Raw genomic sequence first — 22235 nt, 5'->3', positions numbered from 1 at the left:
ATATAAGAATATGAACTGTATTATAGCTAAATCCGTGACATAATTGTTAGAAAAGTCAGAAATCTGCTGCTATTATTCTGGTTATGTAATGTCTCCATGTCTTTTGAGGAATGAGGCAAACAAAATTTAAGAATTTTTGTATCCTAAATATTTAAAGCCCTAGACATATCGATTCTAGATTAGTGATGAACATGTTTTCCTTGTTGCTTTTGTTGTTGTTTCTTAAGCAGCTTTCAGAATTGATTTTTTTTCAACTTCTGATAAGGCATTTGACATTGGTGATCAATGTATTAGTTCAGTTATTCTTTTGAATAAACTCATGGATGTGGCGTGAGTGAGTATTTGCTGTTAGCCTGGCATGTGCTAAGGATGTTGCACCTGAAAGCTGTTTCACTATTCTTATTTGCCTCTCAGGACAGAGCTCCGGCAGAAAGCAGGCCATTTGGGACCCTTCCTCCCAGACCCCCAGGGCAGGACACCTCCATGGATGACAACCCCTTCGGCACTCGAAAAGTCAGATCTTCCTTTGGCCGGGGCTTTTTTAAAATCAAAAGTAACAAGAGAACAGCAAGTGCACCAAACTTGGGTACGTATGGCCAAGATGCCTTTGCCCTAATTCTTCCACAAGGAGGAAAAGAGCAGTGTCTTCCCTTCCCTTACTCTTTCATTCATTGATTCATTTCTCTTTCTCAGAAACGAAGGTGAATGACTTAGGGGAATTTAGCAAAAAATGCCTCCGTGGATTTAATTTAGTGTTGTGAAGATATATAGACTCTCACCCTGCTCTCTCCTGTGGTGTAAACTTAGCGGAAAGACCTAAAATCATGATTCCCTTTGACTTCATCATGGAGTTTCCCATCTGTTGTGATAGTGGATAAATTAACATTGACGTTGAGCCTGTGTGTACCATCAGAAGCACTGTGTGCTGCATGCCTCTCCTCCACGGTGTGTATTTGGCGAGGAGGAGTCTGATCTGTGTTTCATTTTGTCATCTCTGTGTTCTCTCCATTGGGCTGCGTGTGATTGTGTGCGTTGTTGGGATATCTGAAGATCGTAAACGAAGTGCCAGTGCACCCACCCTAGGTATTGTACCCCTGCATGCCAGCCTTCACCAGCACTGTGCTCCAAACCAATCTAATCCCTGCTCTTGGCATCTGTGATCTCTAGAAAGCGATCTGACAGCAATCAGAAAATGTAGCTCTCTATTCCGGAGTGTTCTTTCCACCTTCTGCTAAAAAGGACTCTGTAGAGGCTTCGCTTCCAAGCCTAAATGCTGTTTTAACCAATACTAGTAACACTCACTGTGTGAATAGCTTTGAGAGGACCTAGATGTGTGCAGCATCCCTCAGAGTGCAGGGCAGGAATGTCCTGGCATTGTACATTGCAGCTCTTTCAGCCTTGAAGTGCATATTACCACACACTAACTCCCAGGTCCTTGCAGTCCGTTCTCCATGCTTACATTTCCCCCAGCCTCCAAAAAGAAATTTTTTTGGCCATATAGGGAGGTTTATAGAAGACATTGAATATTATAGTTTTAGGCTTACTTCTCTTAGGGGAACATTCTTCTGACGTTTTATTACTTTGAAGATGGAGATAATATTTAGTGATGACAGAAGCAACTTTACTTGATATCTGAGGCGTTACCCCCCAAAGTGATTTTAGAAGAGGGGCAGCTCAGTTTTCCTCTTTGTAAGGCAGGGGACAAATGGGGAAAAGAGTTCTCAAAATAAAAAAGAGAAATATGGTAGTTTTAAGACGAGGATAAGCTAGGCAGCATTTTCAGGGGCACCTGTACCCATCATGGTTGAAGGATTTGAATTGGGAAAGTTCCTTTGGGTTTTTCCAAAAGGTGCTGTTACCTTGTATAGATATCCACCTATCTATTCACATGGACCAGCAAACGGGACTTCTCTCTCTATCGATATAAATGTCTAGAATGAACACTGGATGCATAAAATAAACTGATCTGTTCAGACAACTATTTTCAATTAGTTTTGTTTTTGCATCTTTCTTAGAAGAACTGTTTTGTTAATGCTAAGAGGTAAATGCTGCTTATTATAACCTATAATCACAGCTCTGCTTTGTAGAAAAATCAACTTTCTGCAACTCATAGATCTTGCTGAAACACTGTTCTTGTGATTTTAGTACAACTTTTACTTTCTTTTATAAAGTATAAAATCTCACACTGAAGACAACAGTAGCCCTTGTGTTTGCTAGTATGGGATTGTCCACTAAGGGACAGCTAAAAGAACTGAAATAGTTAATGCTTGGAGATCTGAGAGTGGCAACTGTGGATGTGATTCTTTTAAGGTAAAATCAACAGGCACTTACTTTATGTCAAAAGAAAAATTAGGCATATCCAGTTCATTCTTCTCTCAGTGCCTAGGATTTAATAGATTGGAATACATTTCAAAAATAAAGAATTGCTTGAACTGGGTAACTGATTTGATGTAAATGCCAAAGGAGAAGGAGTAAAAGGAAAATGACATAGAGTCTGAGCTAGAGTAACAGGGACAGTATTAATTAATATTAACCAAATATCAAATAAGAACATTTAAGAGACGAGGCCAGGCGCGGTGGCTCACGCCTGTAATCTCAGCACTTTGGGAGGCCGAGGTGGGTGGATCACGAGTTCAGGAGTTCAAGACCAGCCTGGCCAAGATGGTGAAACCCTGTCTCTACTAAAAATACAAAAATTAGCCAGGTGTGGTGGCGGGTGCCTGTAATCCCAGCTACCTGGGACACTGAGGCAGAGAATTGCTTGAACCCAGTAGGCGGAGGTTGCAGTAAGCCGAGATCATGCCACTGCACTCCAGCCTGGGAAACAGAGTGAGACTCTGTCTCAAAAAAAAAAAAAAACAAAAAAAAAAAAAAAAAAAAAAAACATTTAAGAGAGAAAAAGACTCTCGGGGAAATTGGATGAGTTTGTGAAGTCCCAGATGTCCCGACACACTGAATTGGGAATATCACAGGCGTTTAGATACAGAGCCTAGAGAGAGAGATTAGGCCCAGAGATTCTGATCCTCTAGAGGGCATTTAGAATATAATCTTAAAGTGGCATGGGGGAAGAAAAAAAAGCAGGGGTGCTACAGCAAAGACACTATCAGATGACAGATGTAGGAGAGTGGTCATGTCAAGAAGCGAAAGGAGATGATTTTGAAGGATGTAGCAGGTAATCAACAGTACCACGTGCTATGGAAAGATTGGGAATAATGCCATTATGAATTGAAATCACTCAAGGAAAGAATGTGGCAATCCTATCACACTCTTTTAATCTCCAAAGGGCTTGTAATTTTATTAAGTTTACACACAGTAAACTATGGAGCAGAATGTATATGTGTGTTCCATTTCTAATATTTACAAGGTGCTCTTTGTAAATCACTGATTATAGACCAACAGAAGAATTCTTAACAGTTCTAGAACCAAGAAGATTAACATCATGTTTATTCCATATTTTAAAATTCATTGTCTGCATTCTGCTCTTGGAGTAGCTGAAACAGAAAAAGAGACAGCAGAGCACCTAGATCTGGCTGGTGCTTCTCGGCCAAAAGATTCACAGAGGAACAGTCCCTTCCAGATACCGCCTCCATCTCCAGATTCCAAAAAGAAATCCAGAGGTATCATGAAACTCTTTGGAAAGTAAGTAAAGCAGTAAACAAGTGGAATGGGCCCTGTCTTACATGTTGCTTAAAAGTGGCTGGACATGGGTATGGACTTTGTAAGGCCTTTGTATTCCTCTTATGGAAGGAAGTTTGGATTGTGATGTGGGATTTATTAACTCATTGGGTCTTAGTTAAAGTTTAAATTTAAATGTCTATGTTAACAACACAAAGAGGATTAGTTCCAGTAGGTGCACTAGTTAAAAATGTTCTGATTAACAAGTCTAAGGCCTCCTCAGGTCTAATACTGGCCATGTGTGTTGTCTTCTTCAGACTTAGGAGAAGTCAATCAACTACATTCAACCCAGATGACATGTCTGAGCCTGAATTCAAAAGAGGAGGGACAAGGGCAACCGCGGGGCCCCGATTAGGTTGGTCTCGAGACTTGGGACAGTCTAACAGGTAAGAAGAGCCAACTGATAGACTTTTGCATCTCTACCAAGCATCATAGCCTCATGAGTCCTGCAGTATTAGTACTGTCATTGGGTTAAACAAAGTCATTGCTTAATGCTGTGCCTAATGAAAGGGGCCATCATCTTTAGAGCCGTGCAATTTGTCAATGGTTGATGAACATACAGAAGGTGAGGGCTGTGCGAACTAGGGGAGAGGCCAGAGCTAAAGTGTCAGCAGCATCTGTGTTAGAATGGCTCTCAGACTTAAATTTTACGTAGATGGTAATTACAAGTACTCTAAAGCATAACTTTGGAAAGATGGGATAGCATAGTGGTTAAGAGTATGTTCTAGAATCAGACCACTTGGATTTGCTTTCTGGCCTTACCACTTTCTACCAGCTGGGTGACCTTGAGCAACAACTTCCACACCCTGTGCCTCAGTCTTCTCATCATCATAATTAGTACCTACCCCAAAAGCTGACCATGAAGGTTAAATAAGTTAATATGTGTTAAATATTTGGCAGATAATAACTACTCAAGAAACATTAGTATGTAACAGAATCTATGAAAGCACTTAAAGACAAAAATGCTATCAGAATCCTTGTATTTATCAGGACTATATAATATTTTATCCATTAAGATTCTAAGAACTGCTCTGACACTCTTAACCAAAGTTTAGGGCTGGCTTAGAACTACTACATTGACTCACTGTGCATAAGAGGGTGGGGTTGGCAAACATAAAGTACAAGGCATTGATACCAAATCTTTTAACAGTATAATAGACTGACTAGAAACCCTTTACATATAGCCCCTCCCATACAGGTGGAACACTGGACATAGGTTACATCAAGGAGGAAACTCTCTTTGGCCTTCTTCAAATACCAAACAGTTTCATTTGCCATATGTTGTCTTTGAACACAGTAGAGCTCCTTGTACTATTTAAAAAAAACCATTCATCTTCTCCTCCACACCCTGCCCCCACCCCGGAACAAGAACACTATTTGTGTATCTAAGTAAAAGAAAACAGGAATTTTGCTTTGATTGTTTCCTACACTCAGTGACAACATATTGCCCTCTTCTCATTGGTTACCATATGGAAAGAAACCATAATTCTGCTAAAGTTAGTTCAAATTAGACTTAAGTTTCTTTCAGTCCAACTGAGTTTCCTGTTTGGGAATCCAATCTTCAAACAACATTGGTTGAAACTGATACAGTGACTTGTGTTTGTCCAATTTAGTCTTTTTCTGTAGCACTTGTTCTTGCTCTATCACATTAAATCTTTTGTGGTTTCATTTGAAATGAAGACAGTTGTCTTAGAAGATAACTTTCAACCAGTTGTTCCTCCAATGTATACTAAAAATTAAGCTTTTCATGGTCAAATGTGTATCACCAGGGAATTTCCATGTCTATTGAATGTATAGTTGTTTAAAACTAATGATAAGCCACAGGATTGGCTTTGGATTATTTTTCATGCAATTACTCATTTTCCTGTAGTGACTTGGATATGCCATTTGCCAAGTGGACCAAGGAGCAGGTTTGCAATTGGCTGATGGAACAGGGCTTGGGCTCGTACCTGAATTCTGGCAAGCACTGGATTGCATCTGGCCAAACGCTTTTGCAGGCGTCTCAACAAGATCTAGAGAAGGTGACTGCTTCTCTATTTTGTTCACACAATGGATACTGAGAAGAAAACAATATGAATGTAGGATTGTTTTATAGTCCAGAAAGGGCCATGAGTGAAGCCAGTAAAAACTCTGTAAACAAAAGTTTGGGTTTTCAATTGCCTCATGCTTATTTTTTCTGGTGGTCTTGGGAGGACCTGGTCTTGATGATTCCTTATGGAACACTTAAAGCCATTGGGCATTTTAATGAAAAAGAATTACATAAGCATAATTCGGTTCATATTTCTCGAAATCATTGTTTGGCTTTATCATTGGCCTGTTTTCTCAGTGTAAGATATGCAATTAACTTCACTTTGCAAAAGGAAAAAAAAAAGCACCCTACAATTTATGTCTAATTATTTAACATTTCTTCCAAATTATTTAATATTTTGTACAAAATAATAGTCAAATTCTTTTTATGCATGCTACAGTTCCTAGCTTACAAAGAAAATGAGTCACTAGGGAATGCCTAACACACCCCTAAGATAATTGTGGTGGTCTTGGCTTTTCAGGGACCTTTTGTTCAACAACACTTTACTAGCCCAAGTTGGGATTGTAATTCAGTATTGAATTGGGTCTTTAATGCTAGCTTCATTTTGGAGAAATTTGCATCCTTTGCCAGTGGCACCCAGCCTATACAGATAGAATTATAAAGTCAATGTTTATTGTTTCAGGAACTTGGAATCAAGCATTCACTTCATCGAAAGAAACTCCAGCTAGCACTCCAAGCCCTGGGATCTGAAGAAGAAACCAATCATGGGAAGCTGGATTTCAACTGGGTCACTAGTAAGAAGTTTTTATTCTAACAAAATGAAATAATTATATACATAGTTGCTTTTTCTTTTTAATCACAAGAACAGATGTTTTGTGGCATGGTAGCAACACTGGCCTCTCTCTTTTAGGATGGTTGGATGACATTGGCCTCCCTCAATATAAGACCCAGTTTGATGAAGGACGGGTTGATGGTCGAATGCTACATTACATGACTGTTGTAAGTGACTCACTCCTGGGGTTTGGGGGAGGAAAACTTTTTTTCTCTGAAAAACACAGGAATTGAGTAAGCCAAACACAGTGTTTTCAGTGATTCCACCAGAGTTTGAAGCTGTTGCTTGAACTTGAGGAGAGTGGCAGGCATATTTCCCATGAGGCTGAAGTTGTAGCATTTGGTGATTGTGATTGAACAGGCTTGGGATAATTTGAAACCCCAATGTAAGCTAAGTGAAGCCTAATTTAAACTAAGCTCTCCAGAAGGTTGATTTTATATGTAATACATTCAACAATGTAAACACTGAAGTGTACACTTTGAATGGGTACATTTTATGGTATGCAAATTATATCTCATAAAGATTTTTTTTGTATTATTTCTTTTGAGATGGAGTCTCGCTCTGTCACCCAGGCTGGAGTGCAATGACGCGATCTCAGCTCACTGTAACCTCTACCTCCCAGGTTCAAGCCATTCTCCTGCCTCAGCCTCCCGAGTAGCTGGGATTACAGGCTCACGCCACCATACCCAGCTAATTTTTTTGTATTTTTAGTAGAGACGGAGTTTCGCCATGTTGGCCAGCTGGTCTCAAACTCCTGACCTCAAGCGACCTGCCTGCCTCGGCCTCCCAAAGTGCTGGAATTATAGGCATGAGTCAACACGCCCAGCCTAAAGATATTTTTTAAATAGAATGTAGAATTTTTAAGCCCAAGCTATCTCTAAGTTATGGGTTTCTATGTGCAATGACCATTTGGAAGAGGCCACCCTTTTGACCTGACATCTTCAAGGACTTGTCTTCTCCTTTCCACTCTGGACAACTGTTACCTGAAACCCTATCACCTGTCTCACTTCAGCCTAGTTCTGCTATAGCAGGAGTTACTGGGGTTAAAGGAGGAGGGAGGAAGGCTAGACTTCCACTCTGGTTCCTTCATTATCGTACATTTCTAGCCCTCCAGCCAATGTGTAGGACTATTCCCTGCTTTACAGCAGTGGGAAAGATGGATTCCAGGAGAGCTTTGTTTTAGGTTCGATACCACTGTTAATGTTCTACTTAAAATTCTCTTTATTTATTTATTTTTATTTTTATTTTTATTTTATTTTATTTTATTTTGAGACGGAGTCTCGCTCTGTCTCCCAGGCTGGAGTGCAGTGGTGCGATCTCGGCTCACTGCAACCTCCCTCTCCTGGGTTCACGCCATTCTCCCGCCTCAGCCTCCCGAGTAGCTGGGACTACAGGCACCTGCCACCATGCCTGGCTAATTTTTTGTATTTTTAATAGAGACGGGGTTTCACCATGTTAGCCAGGATGGTCTCGATCTCCTGACCTCGTTATCCACCCACCTCGGCCTCCCAAAGTGCTGGGATTACAGGCGTGAGCCACCGAGCCCGGCCGTGTTCTACTTAAAATTCTTTTATTTATTTATTTATTTTGGAGACAGAGTCTCACTCTGCTGCCCAGGCTGGAGCGCAGTGGCACAATCTCGGCTCACGGCAACCTCCACCTCCCAGGTTCAAGTGATTCTCCTGCCTCAGCCACCCGAGTAGCTGGGATTACAGGTGCACACCACTGCTCCTGGCTAATTTTTGTATTTTTGGCGGAGACGGAGTTTCGCCATGTTGGCCAGGCTGGTCTGGAACTTCTGACCTCAGGAGATCCACCTGCCTTGGCCTCCCAAAGTGCTGGGATTACAGGCGTGAGCCACTCACTGTGCCCGGCCTAAAATTCTTTTATTTAAACAGCTTTTTGTGAAGTAGGCTATAGACCTAACTACCCTAAGTGTAATCTTTTTCAAGTAAGTAGCAAGTTTTAAACAGCCAACTTAAGTAGGCATTTCTCAATATCAAAAAAATTTGGAGTTCAGTTCATGGATTTTTCTTCTCTATCATTGAACCCAAGCCCCTTACCTTGATGAGCACATCACGTAAACCTGCGTGAAATAATACTAATATGTGTAGTATGTTGCACATTTGCTATGTGTCAAACATCCTTTTAAGCATTTTGTTCATATTAATACTGAATTCTCAATAACCCTTTTAGTTAATATTACTAATGTTATTATAGTGTGTATAATATATATTAAAAAGTTTTTAAAACTTTTTATTTTAAAATAATTTTAGATTTACAGAGGAGTTGCCAAAGCTAGAATTCTGTATACCTTTCACTCAGCTTCCTCTAACGTTTACATCTTACGTAATCATGATTACATTCATCAAAATTAAGAAATTAACGTAGATGTTAATACAATCAACTAAACTGAAGACTATTCACATTTCACCAGTTTTTCCAGTAAGGTCCTCCTTCTGTTCCAGGATCTAATCTAGGACACTACATTAAAACACACATTTTGTGACTTACGACTTCTGGGGTCAAATTTTCCAGGGTCATTTACTCTTTTATAGCCATTTCACATACGCTGCTTGTGATTTTAAGCTTGAATTTATTCACATATATACTATATAATTATGTAATACTGTATATACATAGTATTATACACACATATGTAATACTGTAGATACATAGAGTATATATATATATACACACACATACACATATATGCATGTTTGTATATATGTGTGTGTGTATCCATATATACACACACACACACACTCTGTGTATCTATAGTATTATAATACTATTATTATCCCTACTTTTTTACATGTATAAAGGAAGGAATCGAGAGGTTGGGTAACTTGGTAACCAAGTTTCCACAGTTAGCAATAGAAAGTCATAGAGAGTTTGAACTCAGGCTGTTTCAAGATCCCTGCTTTTAATAGCTCACGATTATGACTAGAACACATTCAGTAAATATTTGCCTCCCTCTCTAAGTGTGAGTATGTTCCCCCTGAGAATGTGAACAAATTCAAGCTTAAAATCACAAGAAGCATCTGTGAAATGGCTATAAAAGAGTAAATGACCCTGGAAAATTTGACCCCAGAAATCCTAAGTCACAAAATATGTGTTTTAATGTGGATTAGATCCTGGAACAGAAGAAGGACCTTACTGGACAAACTGGTGAAATGTGAATAAAGTCTGCAATTTAGTCAATTGTACATTAATTTCTTAGTTTTGATGAATGTAATCATGATTATGTCAGATGTTAACATTAGAGGAAGCTGAGTGAAAGGTATACAGAATTCTATTCTATCTTTGGCAACTCCTCCACAAATTTAAAATTATTTTAAAATAAAAAGTTTTTAAAAAATTGGGAAGAAAATCACTCAGAAAGTCTGTTTTGATATAAAACTTTCTTTTTAAAATCCTTCGAAGTATAAAGAATTTCAAAAATAATTAACATTTTAATCACACTGTAAACATTGTGCATTCAGATATTTTTTTAAGCTGACAGACTAGTTAGATGAAAAGAGTCCAGACTGAAATGTTTGGAATGGGTGTCTCAATCCTAGATTAAAATAAGTACTCTTTCTAACATGTCTTAAGACACTACTTTTAAGGAATTACTCCAGAAAAACTTCAGGAAATAATTTTTGCCTGGTTAGTAGCCTCAAGGATTTAAACTGATTAATATTTTTATTAGATATTTCTGTAGTAGATTACATTTTTAAATTTCTTTCATGAGAAGTGTTTTATCAGAAAGGTGTGTCTAAAATGGATGCTTTCCTTGTTTATTTTCTGGGTGTGTTTGGAAGTAGACTGGTGCTTATCTTCATACTGCCCCCAATATCACCTTCTGAAATAATTTGTTTTGGTGTGTTTGGTATATTTGAAAATATTCCCAAGAGCCACAGACTGGTGAAAATTCTTCCTTGAAGGGGTTGATTGGTAATATATATATGTGATACTTATAACTTCATTTTTCTTCTCTCCTTGACTCTGACCAAAACCTTTGCACTGATTGATATAGTTTTGCCAAAATTGTTCACAATGTCTGCTAGATAAACCATAATAATCTAGAGCTATTCAATAGCAGACAGGTCCTTACTAAAAAATAATTTAGAACTAGAGAATTATTAAGGTCAGGGAATAGTATAATAAGAGCACTGTTCTGATTTTCCCCAAAACTATGATGTGCCTTAGTTCAGAAAACCCAGCCTTGCTAGGAGCGGTGCCTCACGCCTGTAATCCCAGCCTTTTGGGAGGCTGAGGCCGGGGGACTGCTTGAGCCTAGGAGTTTGAGATAGCCTGGGCAGTATAGTGAGACCCTATCTCTCCAAAAAAAAAAAGATGAAAAAAGAAAGCCAACTCTTGATCATGTTCACCAATGAGCATCATTTGCTCTTCACTATCTGCTGAAAGGAAACAGAGAGGGCAGTTTATCCAAAGCCTAAGTACTTTATCCACCGATAAAGTTCTCAAAACTAAAGAGGAAACAAATAAATTCCCTGTTTGTAGTATGTGCAGATCAAGTCAAAGCAGATCACCTTTTGTAGTGACCCAGCAAGTGCTTTTCTAACTGTGTTTTTCAGAGCCCTGGGGTTCTACAGATCTCAGAGCATCTGGAAGAGAGAGAAACAGGTGGAAGTCAGCTTCATTGGCAAAAAATACTAATCTGGGGTTTGGGGGAAGATTTTGTTCCAAATGGGAAAGTGGGTTCTGACAAGACCTTGGGGCATATTGGTTTGAGGGGCTCTTCTCCTTTTACTCCAGTTTTCTGAGATTCCCTAAGAAAGTCCTCCTGCTACAGGCCAGCACAGTGAGCTCCTCCTTTTGTTCTTTTTTGCAGGATGACTTACTGTCTCTGAAGGTTGTAAGTGTGCTACACCATCTCAGTATCAAAAGGGCCATCCAGGTACTGAGGATCAATAACTTTGAACCAAACTGTCTACGGAGGCGGCCATCTGATGAGGTAGTGTTTTAAGATTGAGGTTTATAAGCATGCACTTCCCAGGCATGGGACTGTCCATGTGTCGAAACTAAGAGCCATTTTTCTTGGAGCCTGCAGGAAAAGCCTTAAAATCCAGCCTCATTTACTTCTTAGGCTTTTTCTGTATTCCTTCCTTTTCTCTCCATGATGGTTCCCCTTGTGTAACTAAAGCCAAGGGTTCTTTTTCAGTTATGCTTCTTCCTTTTCTTGGGTGTATTTTTTTTTCCTGACTCTCTAATCAACAGAGATAAATATCACTATGAAGACTTCCTTTTCTGGCCAAGTATAGTGGCCAATGCCTATAATCCCAGCACTTTGGGAGGCCAAGGCAGAAGAATCACTTGAGCCCAGGAGATCAAGACCAGCCTGGGCAACATAGGAAGACCCTGTCTCTACAAAAATAATAATAAATTAGCCAGGCATGGTGGGTGCACGCTGGTGGTCCCAGCTACTCAGGAGGCTGAGGTAGGAGAATCCGTCTGAGCCTGGGAGATGGAGGCTGCAGTGAGCCCTGATTATACCACTGCAACGCCAGCCTGGGTAAGAGAATTAGACCCTGTCTTAAAAAAAAAAAAAAAAGACTTCCTTTCCTAAAGCAATGCTTTATTAGTATATAAGAAAGCTTGAAACTCAAACTATGACAGAAATTCTTTAAAAGAGAATTTTTCCCTTTCTTTTTGCATTTAGTGGGATGTTGAGTAACTGTACTCCATGGAGCAGACTTTTTAGACAGAAAATGCAATTTAATATTTAGGATCCTGGTTGTGTGTTCCCATAGAATACCATTGCCCCATCAGAAGTTCAGAAGTGGACTAACCATCGAGTGATGGAGTGGCTGCGCTCCGTGGACTTGGCAGAATATGCGCCCAATCTCAGAGGCAGTGGTGTCCATGGTGGGCTCATGGTAAAGCTCTGATTTAATTCAAAATTGACTTACTTTGCTTCCTTTAGTCTAGTCAGTAGGATATTATCAATTTTTGCTTATCATAATGCTAAAGTCATCTGACTCAACCCTCCTGCCCTATTTCTAGTAAACCTTTACTTTCAGAGTATTTGTATTGATATCTTATAACTCTAGATTGAATTTAAAGCCAGTTCTCTTTTATTGTCCTCTTTCATGTTGAATAACATGTAGCTGCTTTCTCTCATATCATCATGTTTGAAAATCCCTGCAAGGATGCAGATTGTATTTCTGCATGTTGATGTTGCTTAAGGAGGTGGCTCCCACAGACAGCACCCTAGAGAGGCAGAGCACTGATATTGGGATGCCTGAAGCCTGGATTTCAGGACCAGCTCTATCACTCACTAACTTGGGAGAAATGGAGAAAAGATATGTAAATTAAAGATCAAAGTCCATATTGTGTCTACCTCACCGGGCTGTTGAGAGGATCATTGGAGATAACCTAAGAGAAAGCTTTGCAAATTATAAAGCACAATACAAACATGTATGATTTGTGGTGACTTTTGACAAGCTTTTTTTTTTTCTTTAAACAGGTTCTAGAGCCTCGTTTTAATGTAGAAACAATGGCTCAGTTATTGAACATCCCACCCAATAAGACTTTGCTGCGAAGACATTTGGCCACTCATTTCAACCTTCTGATTGGGGCTGAGGCACAGCACCAGAAGCGAGATGCCATGGAGCTGCCAGATTATGTACTTCTAACAGCTACTGCCAAAGTGAAGGTTGGTTCAGGCTCATACGGTTTAATAATTGCTTGGCGCAAAGGCAACGTTTTGTCGGTTACCTGGTTATTCTGTTTTCTGGGGTTTACTAAATTTTGTGGGTGGGTTCCTTAGCAGCAGATGCAGGAATCCTCAGCGCTTAGTTGTCTTGGGAGAAAGATGTTGGCCAATAGACAGTTGACAGATAGAGAGCTTTATTGAAGGGAAATAGGGAGCAAAGAGCTTATTGTAAGAATAAAAAAAAAGAAGAAGAAGAAGTACAGGGGCTGATCCTGCAGGGAAAACAGCAGGGTCGCAGTAACAATGTTTATTTAAAGGGACAGTACACTCCAAAAACTGAGGCACAGCGGGCTGCTGAAAGAGAATGAGCCCAAGAGTTCTGCGTTGGGTTTTTATGATGTCCAGTTTTTTCTTGAAGCTCTCACCACTGTGTTAAGTCTCTGCCTTTTTATCTCGTTTTCCCGCTCCTGCCTTAAGTCCTTGCCTTCTCCCTGCCTAGTTCCCAACCCAGGCTTGTGGGATCCTCCCTTAACTATAGTTGGTGCGCATGCGTGGGCCGGGTGTTGGCTGCACTTCTACCTAAAGGCTGCATTGCTCATTCCCGCCGCCCCAGGAGGGTTGTATACCAGTCAAATCTATACGTACTGTACCTGCGTTTCTCTTAGGAATTCTCCTTTACCCTCTTCCCCTCTTTATCAGCATGCAGCTAGCTACATTCTGGCAGGTGATCTGCAGAGTGAGTGATTACTGGGCGTCTTAAGGGGCGTTCCTTTCTGCATAGGTATTTCCCCTCCTCTCTGCTCAAATGGAGCATGCATGTTTTGGGTGGTTTCTGGGGTGCGAGATTTTCCAGACCTCTCTTTTCGCAGGGGCTTCCCCTCATGTCTAGCTATCTGCCCACTCTAACAAGTTGAAGGAACAGTTGACCCCTGAAGAACATGAGTTTGAATTACACAGGTCCACTCCTACTCGGATTTTTTTTTTTTCAAGCAAATGTGGAGGGATGCAAACCCCACATATAGGGAGGCCCAACTTTTTAGGTACACGGGTACTGCTGGACTTGAGTATGTACGGATTTTGGTATACATGGGGGTCTTGGAACTAATGCTCTGTGTATACTGAGGGACAACTGAGTATATATCTTTTAAAAGTATAATAATTAAGAGAATGCACCCAGATAGCTCAGTCAGTAGAGCATCAGACTTTTAATCTGAGGGTCCAAGGTTCATGTCCCTTTTTGGGTGTTCCCTCTTAGGTGGGCATGGTGGCTCATGCCTGTAGTCCCAGTGCATTGGGAGGCCAAGGCAGGAGGATCACCTGAGTCCAGTAGTTCAAGGCTGCAATGAGCTCTGGTTGAGCTATGAGCATGCCACTGCACTCCAGCCTGGACAACAGAGCAAGATTCTGCCTCTAAAAAAATAATAATGAACAGCATAATATTGGCTTCCATAATCCATATATTGGCAATGCAGACAGCCCATAACTTGGGTCCAAATATTGATTGCAGTTGTTCTGTTTTTGTAAATCAAGTACAGAAGAGAGATTTCTCTTGTACAGATTTAGCTTCTCTGGCTTATGATTGACCAGCCTCGTAAATAGGAAAATACACTTTAAAAATGACTGAAGGTGGGCCAGAAGAGAATGGGTATTTCCTAATTTACCTGGATTTATGGATCATACCAAATTCAGATTACTTTTTCTTCTTTAAAATTAATCCTAGATTAACTCTTCTAAATATGTTATCTCAACCAACTTGATGGGTTACTGGGTCCTCCAGAAATTTGTGCCAAAGTTCTTTTTAATTTTTTTTTACCCACTCTATCTGCCTGAGTATCCAGTGACCAACCCAGTGACCATCATGGAGTTTCTCTTCTAAATATCACTGATGTTTCCTCTCCAAAAAATTCTTTTAGCAGTCACCAGTCCTGTTATGGAAGCAGAATAGGCATACAAGATAATTATAGCCTCACCCAAAGAAAAAATATAGTGAAGTCTATTCTATTTTGCTACTCTTAGATTGAAAAACCTTACAAAATTGGATTCAGCTGTGAGAAATCTCATTGCATTAAGTCCTGTCTAATCAAAACTATGAAGCCAGGTGCAGCGGCTTGTGCCTGTAGTTTCAGCTACTCCGGAGGCTGAGGCAGGAGGATCCCTTGAGCCCAGGAGTCTGAGGCCAGCCTGGGCAACATAGCAAGATTCTGTCCCTAAAAATAATAGTAATTATGTAATCAAATTATTCTTGCCATATTTTGTTTATCACGGTGACTATTCAGCTATTTGGCATGAATAAGAAGAATAAGATTAATTTCCTGAGATTCATAACAAGGGTCATTTATCATTGCATCATTTATATGCCTAGGATGCCCTTTCATTTTTATCCAAATTTAAACATCCAGCTACTTTTCTCTCTACCATGGGGTAAATAATTAAATTATACATATAGGAGGGAGGGGGCAACGCAAAAAAAAATTACATGTTATCAGGCCTTGATTATATGAATTTTATCAAATCCTTTGGATGTTTTTGTTTGCTTTTCTTTTAAAGCCAAAGAAACTTGCCTTTAGCAATTTTGGGAATTTGAGAAAGAAGAAACAGGAAGATGGTGAAGAATATGTTTGTCCAATGGAATTGGGACAGGCATCAGGAAGTGCATCTAAGAAAGGATTTAAACCTGGTTTGGATATGCGCCTGTATGAGGAAGATGATTTGGACCGGTTAGAGCAGGTAAATCCAACACTATATAACTTTTTGCAAGTTCTTCCATCATTCAGACACTAAATGGGAACTTTGTATACTGTGTCTGATCGAGGACATTTTCTTCAAATAACTAAAAATACAGATTATAATAGTGAACACTTAGAGATCACTTATATCTTCCAGGTACCATCCTAAGCACTTAATGCATACTATGTTTATGGTAACCTTAAGACATGGAGAGCATTGTTATTCTCATTTTGGAGATAAGGAAACGGAGTCACAGAGAGCTAAGTAACTTGCCCAAGGTCCCCAACCTGTCTCTTTGGCTCCAAAGCCTGTGATATTTACCAGTATTTTGCCATCTCTGTATTAAAACATGTTAGGAATGGACAGGTTATTCTACCTAGCCTTTTCAGATTAAAGTCGTAGGACCGCATATTTCCCCTCTAATCAACAATGCTTTGCTACTATTAGCAAAGGCATTAGACTAGCTGTGTCAGTAAAGTGTCTCTTCTAATTTTTCACTTCCGGTTGCAGTGGTGAAAGGAGATTATCACCAGAAGTGTTCTGTTGCTCCTACCCCATTCAGTGCTATTTGCATTATTTCTTCTTAGACTTTTGTTCCTCCTGCTGCACTTTCCCTGAAATTGTGAAAACACTTATGTCATGTTATGGTTTGTTCTTTGCAGATGGAAGATTCAGAAGGGACAGTGAGACAGATAGGTGCATTCTCTGAAGGCATCAACAATCTGACGGTGAGTTTGTGAAATGAATTGAAAATGTTATTCTATAAATGTCTTTTACAACAACCCCAAAGGACCACATGTCTCTTGGAGAATGTGTAGTTCTGAGCTCTTGGCTCTCAGTGTGACTCCCTGTCTCCTTGTTTTCCAGCACATGTTAAAAGAAGATGACATGTTTAAAGATTTTGCTGCCCGTTCCCCCAGTGCCAGCATTACAGATGAAGACTCAAACGTTTGACCGTAGCACCTGGATGAACATTAGGAGTGCTTAGTCTTTTTTCTACTTGCTTTTCCAAACACTCACAGTATATACAACAGGCAGCGGATTGTCTATTGTTTGTTGTTCCAACTTCTGCTGTCGAGAAGTTTAAACAGAAAGCAGGAGTAATGTGCCGATTCTGAAGTTGCCACAAAAAATAAGACACTGGTGAATGAGAGTATAATTGTTTTTCTTCTATTTAATGTAAAAATCTGTGATATATTATATTTAAAGTGTTGCATTTAAGATGAGTATTTTACCAGAGTGTTTCCATTCATATCCGCGGTATGGAGGATTTGAGGAACAGTAACCAGGATGTGAATGATTTTGTTACATCGGTGTTCACTGTAGCTACCTAAGTAGGACATTATATGATTTCAGAATCAATATGTGGAACTCCTTTAAGCATTCAGTGTGCCCACTAAATGCCAGCCACACCTCCACTTGCCTCTTATTGTCTTATTTTTATATATTTTTCTAAATATATGTATATATACAGTACATAGAAAATAGAACTTTTATTTTGTGACCTAAGGACGATGGTGAAAAGATCACGTTTTCAAAACAATCTGGTGATCAGAATGTTCATATACCAGCTGGTTTCTGAAGAGGTCAGAATGATCTTTCTCCATACTGACTTTTAACAATGTTGATCATTGAGGCTAAATTAATATATATGAAATATTCCTTTTTGATGACACCACAAAATTGTTGAACAGTTTAAGAATTTCAACCTTAATATTGGATCCCTTTACCTCATATGGAAGAACTTGAGGGACATTAGTATACTTTTTTTTAAGATGGAGTCTCGCTCTGTCGCCCAGGTTGGAGTGCCATGGCATGATCTTGGCTCACTGCAACCTCCACCTCCTGGGTTCAAGCCATTCTTCTGCTTCAGACCCAAGTAGGTGGGACTCCAGGCATGCACCACCATGCCTGGCTAATTTTTGCATTTTTAGTAGAGATGGGGTTTCACCATATTGGCCAGGCTGGGACTCGAACTCCTGACCTTGTGATCTGCCTGCCTCAGCCTCCCAAAGTACTGGGATTACAGGCATGAGCCACCATGCCCAGCCTGTTATTTTTTTTTATTATTATTATTTTTTAGTGACAGAGTCTCATTCTGTTGCCCATGCTGGAGTGCAGTGGCGTGATCATAGCTCACTGCAGCCTTGAATTCCTAGGCTCCAGTGATCCTCTCACCTCAGCTTCCCTAATAGCTAGGATTACAGGTGTGTGGCCTCCCACCCCACCCCACCCTTCACACCTGGCTGATTTTTCAAAAAGTTTTTTTGTAGAAACAGGGTCTCACCATGTTGTCCAGCCTGGTCTCAAACTCCTGTCCTCAAGTGATCCTCCCGCCTCAGCCTTTCAAAGTGCTGGGATTACAGGTGTGAGCCACTCTGCCTGGCCTACCACTAACTTGAATACATTCAGAATCACCTCCTCTCCCCAAAATTTGTAGAAATAGTTTTTGAGGAAGCCAAAAGCAAAGCAGAAACCTTTACAGTATTGTTTCTTTTCTCTTCGTTAACTATGTCATTACAGCAAAATACTAGCAGTCTGCCTAAACATGTTCATTGTACATTTCTCAGGCTATCAATGAATGGAGGTTTTTAAAAAGTTGAATATTTGTCTGAACATTTTATTTCAAAGTTCAAAAAAACAGAGGCTGCAAAATTCGCTTTATAATGGCTATTTTGTGACGATAAGATGTAGTTCATGTTTTTCTGTAGCACTGGGCCCAAATATTCTTTGTAAAGAAAATCACTGCAGCAAAAACTGTTACTGTGTTTATTATATTTGTAGAAGTGTTAGAAAAATATTCTATTTTTTATTCAGTGCTACGTAATTACCCATGGTAGCCAACCCTACAAAAGACAAGTTTTCACAAATTGAGGTGGAGGTGGGCGGTTCAGTATCTGCCACTGGACTTGATTATAAACCATATTTGAATATCAGTGGTATTATCTTTTAAGTTGTCAGCAAGTTACCAAGGTATTCATTAAAGAACTTGTAATATCAAATTACTATTTATTCATAACAATTGATTTGATGCTAATAATAATTTTCTTTAAACTCTACCATTCATTATGTGGTAACTGTATTGAACTTACTTTATTTGGATTTTATTTTAATGTGACTAGATGTCACCACTTCAGAAAATCAATTTGTTCTTAGAACCTGGTTGAAAATACCAGGAAACTGTTACAGATGCCAAATTTTTTTTTTTTTTTTTTTTGAGACGGAGTCTTGCTTTGTTGCCCAGGCTGGAGTGCAGTGGCACAATCTCAGCTCACTGCAAGCTCCACCTCCTGGGTTCACACCATTCTCCCACCTCAGCTTCCCAAGGAGCTGGGACTACAGGTACCTGCCACCACGCCTGGCTAATTTTGTTTTTGTATTTTTAGTAGAAACGGGGTTTCACCGTGTTAGCCAGGAAGGTCTCAATCTCCTGACCTCGTGAATCGCCCGCCTCGGTCTCCCAAAGTGCTGGGATTACAGGCGTGAGCCACCATGCCCGGCCCAAATATTTTTTATTCAGGATGGTATAACCTAACTGATAATATGTAATAAGGTTAAATTTTTTTATGACGTATTTTATTTACAAATATCATACACTGCTGGTGTTACCATGTGAAAGGAAATAAAGTCAATTGATAATTGCCTCATTTTTATTGCCCTTATTTCATTTTCCGTTGTTCATAGTAACAGGCTTTGTTTCTGATATAGAAAATAACACAATCTCTTTATAAACTGCCATAAATTTGTTCGAATGGAGTTTATAACGTGTATCAACAGATAGGAATTTGAGGCCTTTGTTTGAGAAGCTTCTGTAGGAAAAGAAGCAACTGAGCTGGGGAATGAAGAATCGTGGCAGAAGGTAAAAGAAACAAAAACAAACAAAAAAAGAAAATAGGAAAAGCAAATGGAAATGACTCACCTGCAGACTGGAAGAAGTTAGTTGTAGAAAGAGGTGCATGGATATTTAAAAAACTAACCTAGGGCTGGGTGCAGTGGCTCATGCCTATAATCCCAGCACTTTGGGAGGCCGAGGCGGGAGGATTGCTTGAGCCTAGGAGATTGAGACCAGCCTGGACAACATGGTGAAACCCCACCTGTACAAAAAATACACAAAAATTAGCCAGGTGTGGTGGTATACACTTGTAGCCCCAGCTACTCAAGAGGCTGAGGTGAGAAGATCACCTGAGCCCAGGGAGGTTGAAGCTGCAGTGAGCCATGATTGCGCCACTGCACTCCAGCCTGGGTAGCAGAGTGAGACCCTGTCTCAGAAAACAAAAACAAAAAGAACTAACGTGCTATTTTTACTTCAACTAAAACTTGGAAAGAGGAAACATGCTGGAAGAGATTACCAAAGATTAAAAGTAGAGTGAATATAACCTAGATAGAACAGATGTTTTGTGTGAAATTTAGTATCTTTAACTTAATAAACCAGCAGGAACTGTATGAACACAACACACCCAACTGATAAACAGAGAGAACTAACATGTTTATTTAGCTGTATGTATATATGCTTAACTACACCCGAGGAAGCTGTAGAGTTAGAAAAATATCAACCATTAACAGATGTGGCCTCCTTGCAGAACTTTTACTTTGAAAAAGAAGTACGTCTGAACCAGATTCACATGTTTGATATTTGGATGCAGAGAAAATGGGGCAGAAAGCATCGCAACAGTTGGCTCTGAAGGACAGCAAAGAGGTGCCCGTCGTCTGTGAGGTGGTCGGTGAAGCTATAGTCCATGCAGCTCAGAAACTGAAGGAGTACCTTGGATTTGAATATCCTCCAAGTAAACTCTGCCCAGCTGCAAATACTCTGAATGAGATCTTCTTAATCCATTTCATCACTTTCTGCCAAGAAAAGGGAGTTGATGAGTGGCTGACCACCACCAAGATGACCAAGCACCAAGCCTTCCTGTTTGGTGCAGACTGGATTTGGACCTTTTGGGGATCCGACAAGCAAATAAAGCTTCAGCTCGCAGTACAGACTCTGCAGATGTCTTCACCTCCTCCTGTGGAATCTAAGCCTTGTGACCTTTCCAATCCAGAATCAAGGGTAGAGGAATCTTCCTGGAAGAAAAGTAGATTTGATAAGCTGGAAGAATTCTGTAACTTAATAGGAGAGGATTGCCTGGGTCTGTTTATCATCTTTGGTATGCCAGGAAAGCCTAAAGACATCAGGGGAGTTGTCCTGGACAGTGTCAAAAGTCAGATGGTGAGGAGCCATCTGCCAGGAGGGAAGGCTGTGGCTCAGTTTGTCCTGGAAACTGAAGATTGTGTGTTCATCAAAGAGCTGCTCAGAAATTGTCTGAGTAAGAAAGACGGGCTGAGAGAGGTGGGCAAGGTTTATATCAGCATTCTCTGACTTGGATATGTATTATGTGACTGGCCTGTAAGAGGAAAAGAAAAAAAGATTCTAATAAGCAAGCTCACCTATTTGCATCATTCCAGCATGGGATTTTTTTTCATTTGTTTTCCCATTGATTGAAAATGATTACTGGGATCAAAGTACATTCATGTTGCAATTACAGAGAGAGAGAGAGAAAAAAAGAAAACCCTGGCTCTGCCTATGATTTAAAAACAGGAAAAGTTATAATTTAGTTTAATATTTCATTCACTTATTCAATAATAAAAATGGAAGAGAGATAATAAAGTCACATTTAAAGTTTGATTTGGAAAAAAAGTGTCTGTTTGAAATAATAAGTCTAGCACTCAAAAGTATAAAATGTGTTTTTGCATCTGTTGGTGGGAGATGGGTAGGATAAAGTAGTGGGTAAGGCTACAGAGCAGGTTTAATTACATTTGTAATGCCAGTTTCAAGCCAGGCACAGTGGCTTACGCCTATGGTCTCAGCTACTCAGGAGGCTGAGGTGGGAGGATCGCTTGAGCCCAGGAGTTTAAGGCTACAGTGAGCTGTGATTGCACCACTGTGCTCTAGCCTGGGCAACAGAGTGAATCCTCATCTTTAAAAAAAAAAAAAAAATAGTTTGGGTTCAGGACTCCTGCACAAAACTCACAGCGTTCTTTTCCTCTAACACTTACCTTATTCTGTCTTCTCCCTAGCTGCTGTCTCTGCACTGAGAGGACTTTGATGGGATTTACTTTGAGATTCACTTTAGTGTTAGCTCTGCCTATGATTTAAAAACAGTGACCTATAAAGCTATTCCTTTTAATAATACTTGTTTAGCCTTTGCAGTAAGGAAGGTGTATTCACATATAATAACCATTTTTACTTAAAAGCCAGTGTGGAATTATAACAGTACAAAGAGGAATCACCATTATTTATTGCACTTGTAAGTCAAGTCAGATGCTTT

The 22235-nt window shown here is 39.8% G+C and overlaps 2 protein-coding genes across 26 annotated transcripts in view; both read left to right on the top strand.

The window, feature by feature from the left end:
• The window catches only part of PPFIBP1 (PPFIA binding protein 1), a 171971-nt gene extending 152397 nt beyond the window's left edge, over positions 1 to 19574 (top strand). For 14 of the 25 annotated variants that reach the window (XM_054664398.2, XM_016923745.4, XM_063785796.1 and 11 more), the window contains 13 exons: positions 415 to 586; positions 1051 to 1083; positions 3492 to 3639; positions 3933 to 4061; positions 5546 to 5696; positions 6387 to 6498; positions 6615 to 6703; positions 11377 to 11499; positions 12296 to 12421; positions 13012 to 13200; positions 15748 to 15927; positions 16590 to 16655; positions 16795 to 19574. In XM_054664398.2, the coding sequence (XP_054520373.2) occupies positions 415 to 586; positions 1051 to 1083; positions 3492 to 3639; positions 3933 to 4061; positions 5546 to 5696; positions 6387 to 6498; positions 6615 to 6703; positions 11377 to 11499; positions 12296 to 12421; positions 13012 to 13200; positions 15748 to 15927; positions 16590 to 16655; positions 16795 to 16881 (1605 nt within the window). In that variant the 3' untranslated portion in view covers positions 16882 to 19574. The remainder of the gene's footprint in view (positions 1 to 414; positions 587 to 1050; positions 1084 to 3491; positions 3640 to 3932; positions 4062 to 5545; positions 5697 to 6386; positions 6499 to 6614; positions 6704 to 11376; positions 11500 to 12295; positions 12422 to 13011; positions 13201 to 15747; positions 15928 to 16589; positions 16656 to 16794) is intronic. The other 11 variants (XM_063785798.1, XM_016923746.4, XM_054664399.2 and 8 more) reach the window with 1 other exon arrangement.
• Positions 19575 to 19767: 193 nt separating this feature from the next.
• Positions 19768 to 21596, top strand: REP15 (RAB15 effector protein). Its single transcript, XM_054664403.2, has one exon. It carries the CDS (start codon positions 20576 to 20578, stop codon positions 21284 to 21286), a length of 711 nt encoding a protein of 236 aa, XP_054520378.1. The 5' UTR covers positions 19768 to 20575; the 3' UTR covers positions 21287 to 21596.
• The last annotated feature ends 639 nt before the right edge of the window (positions 21597 to 22235 follow it).

Source organism: Pan troglodytes, chromosome 10, assembly GCF_028858775.2.
Source record: "Pan troglodytes isolate AG18354 chromosome 10, NHGRI_mPanTro3-v2.0_pri, whole genome shotgun sequence".
NCBI classification, from domain to species: Eukaryota; Metazoa; Chordata; class Mammalia; order Primates; family Hominidae; genus Pan; species Pan troglodytes.
Note: the sequence above shows the minus strand (reverse complement) of the source record. Positions and strands in the feature narration are given on the sequence as shown.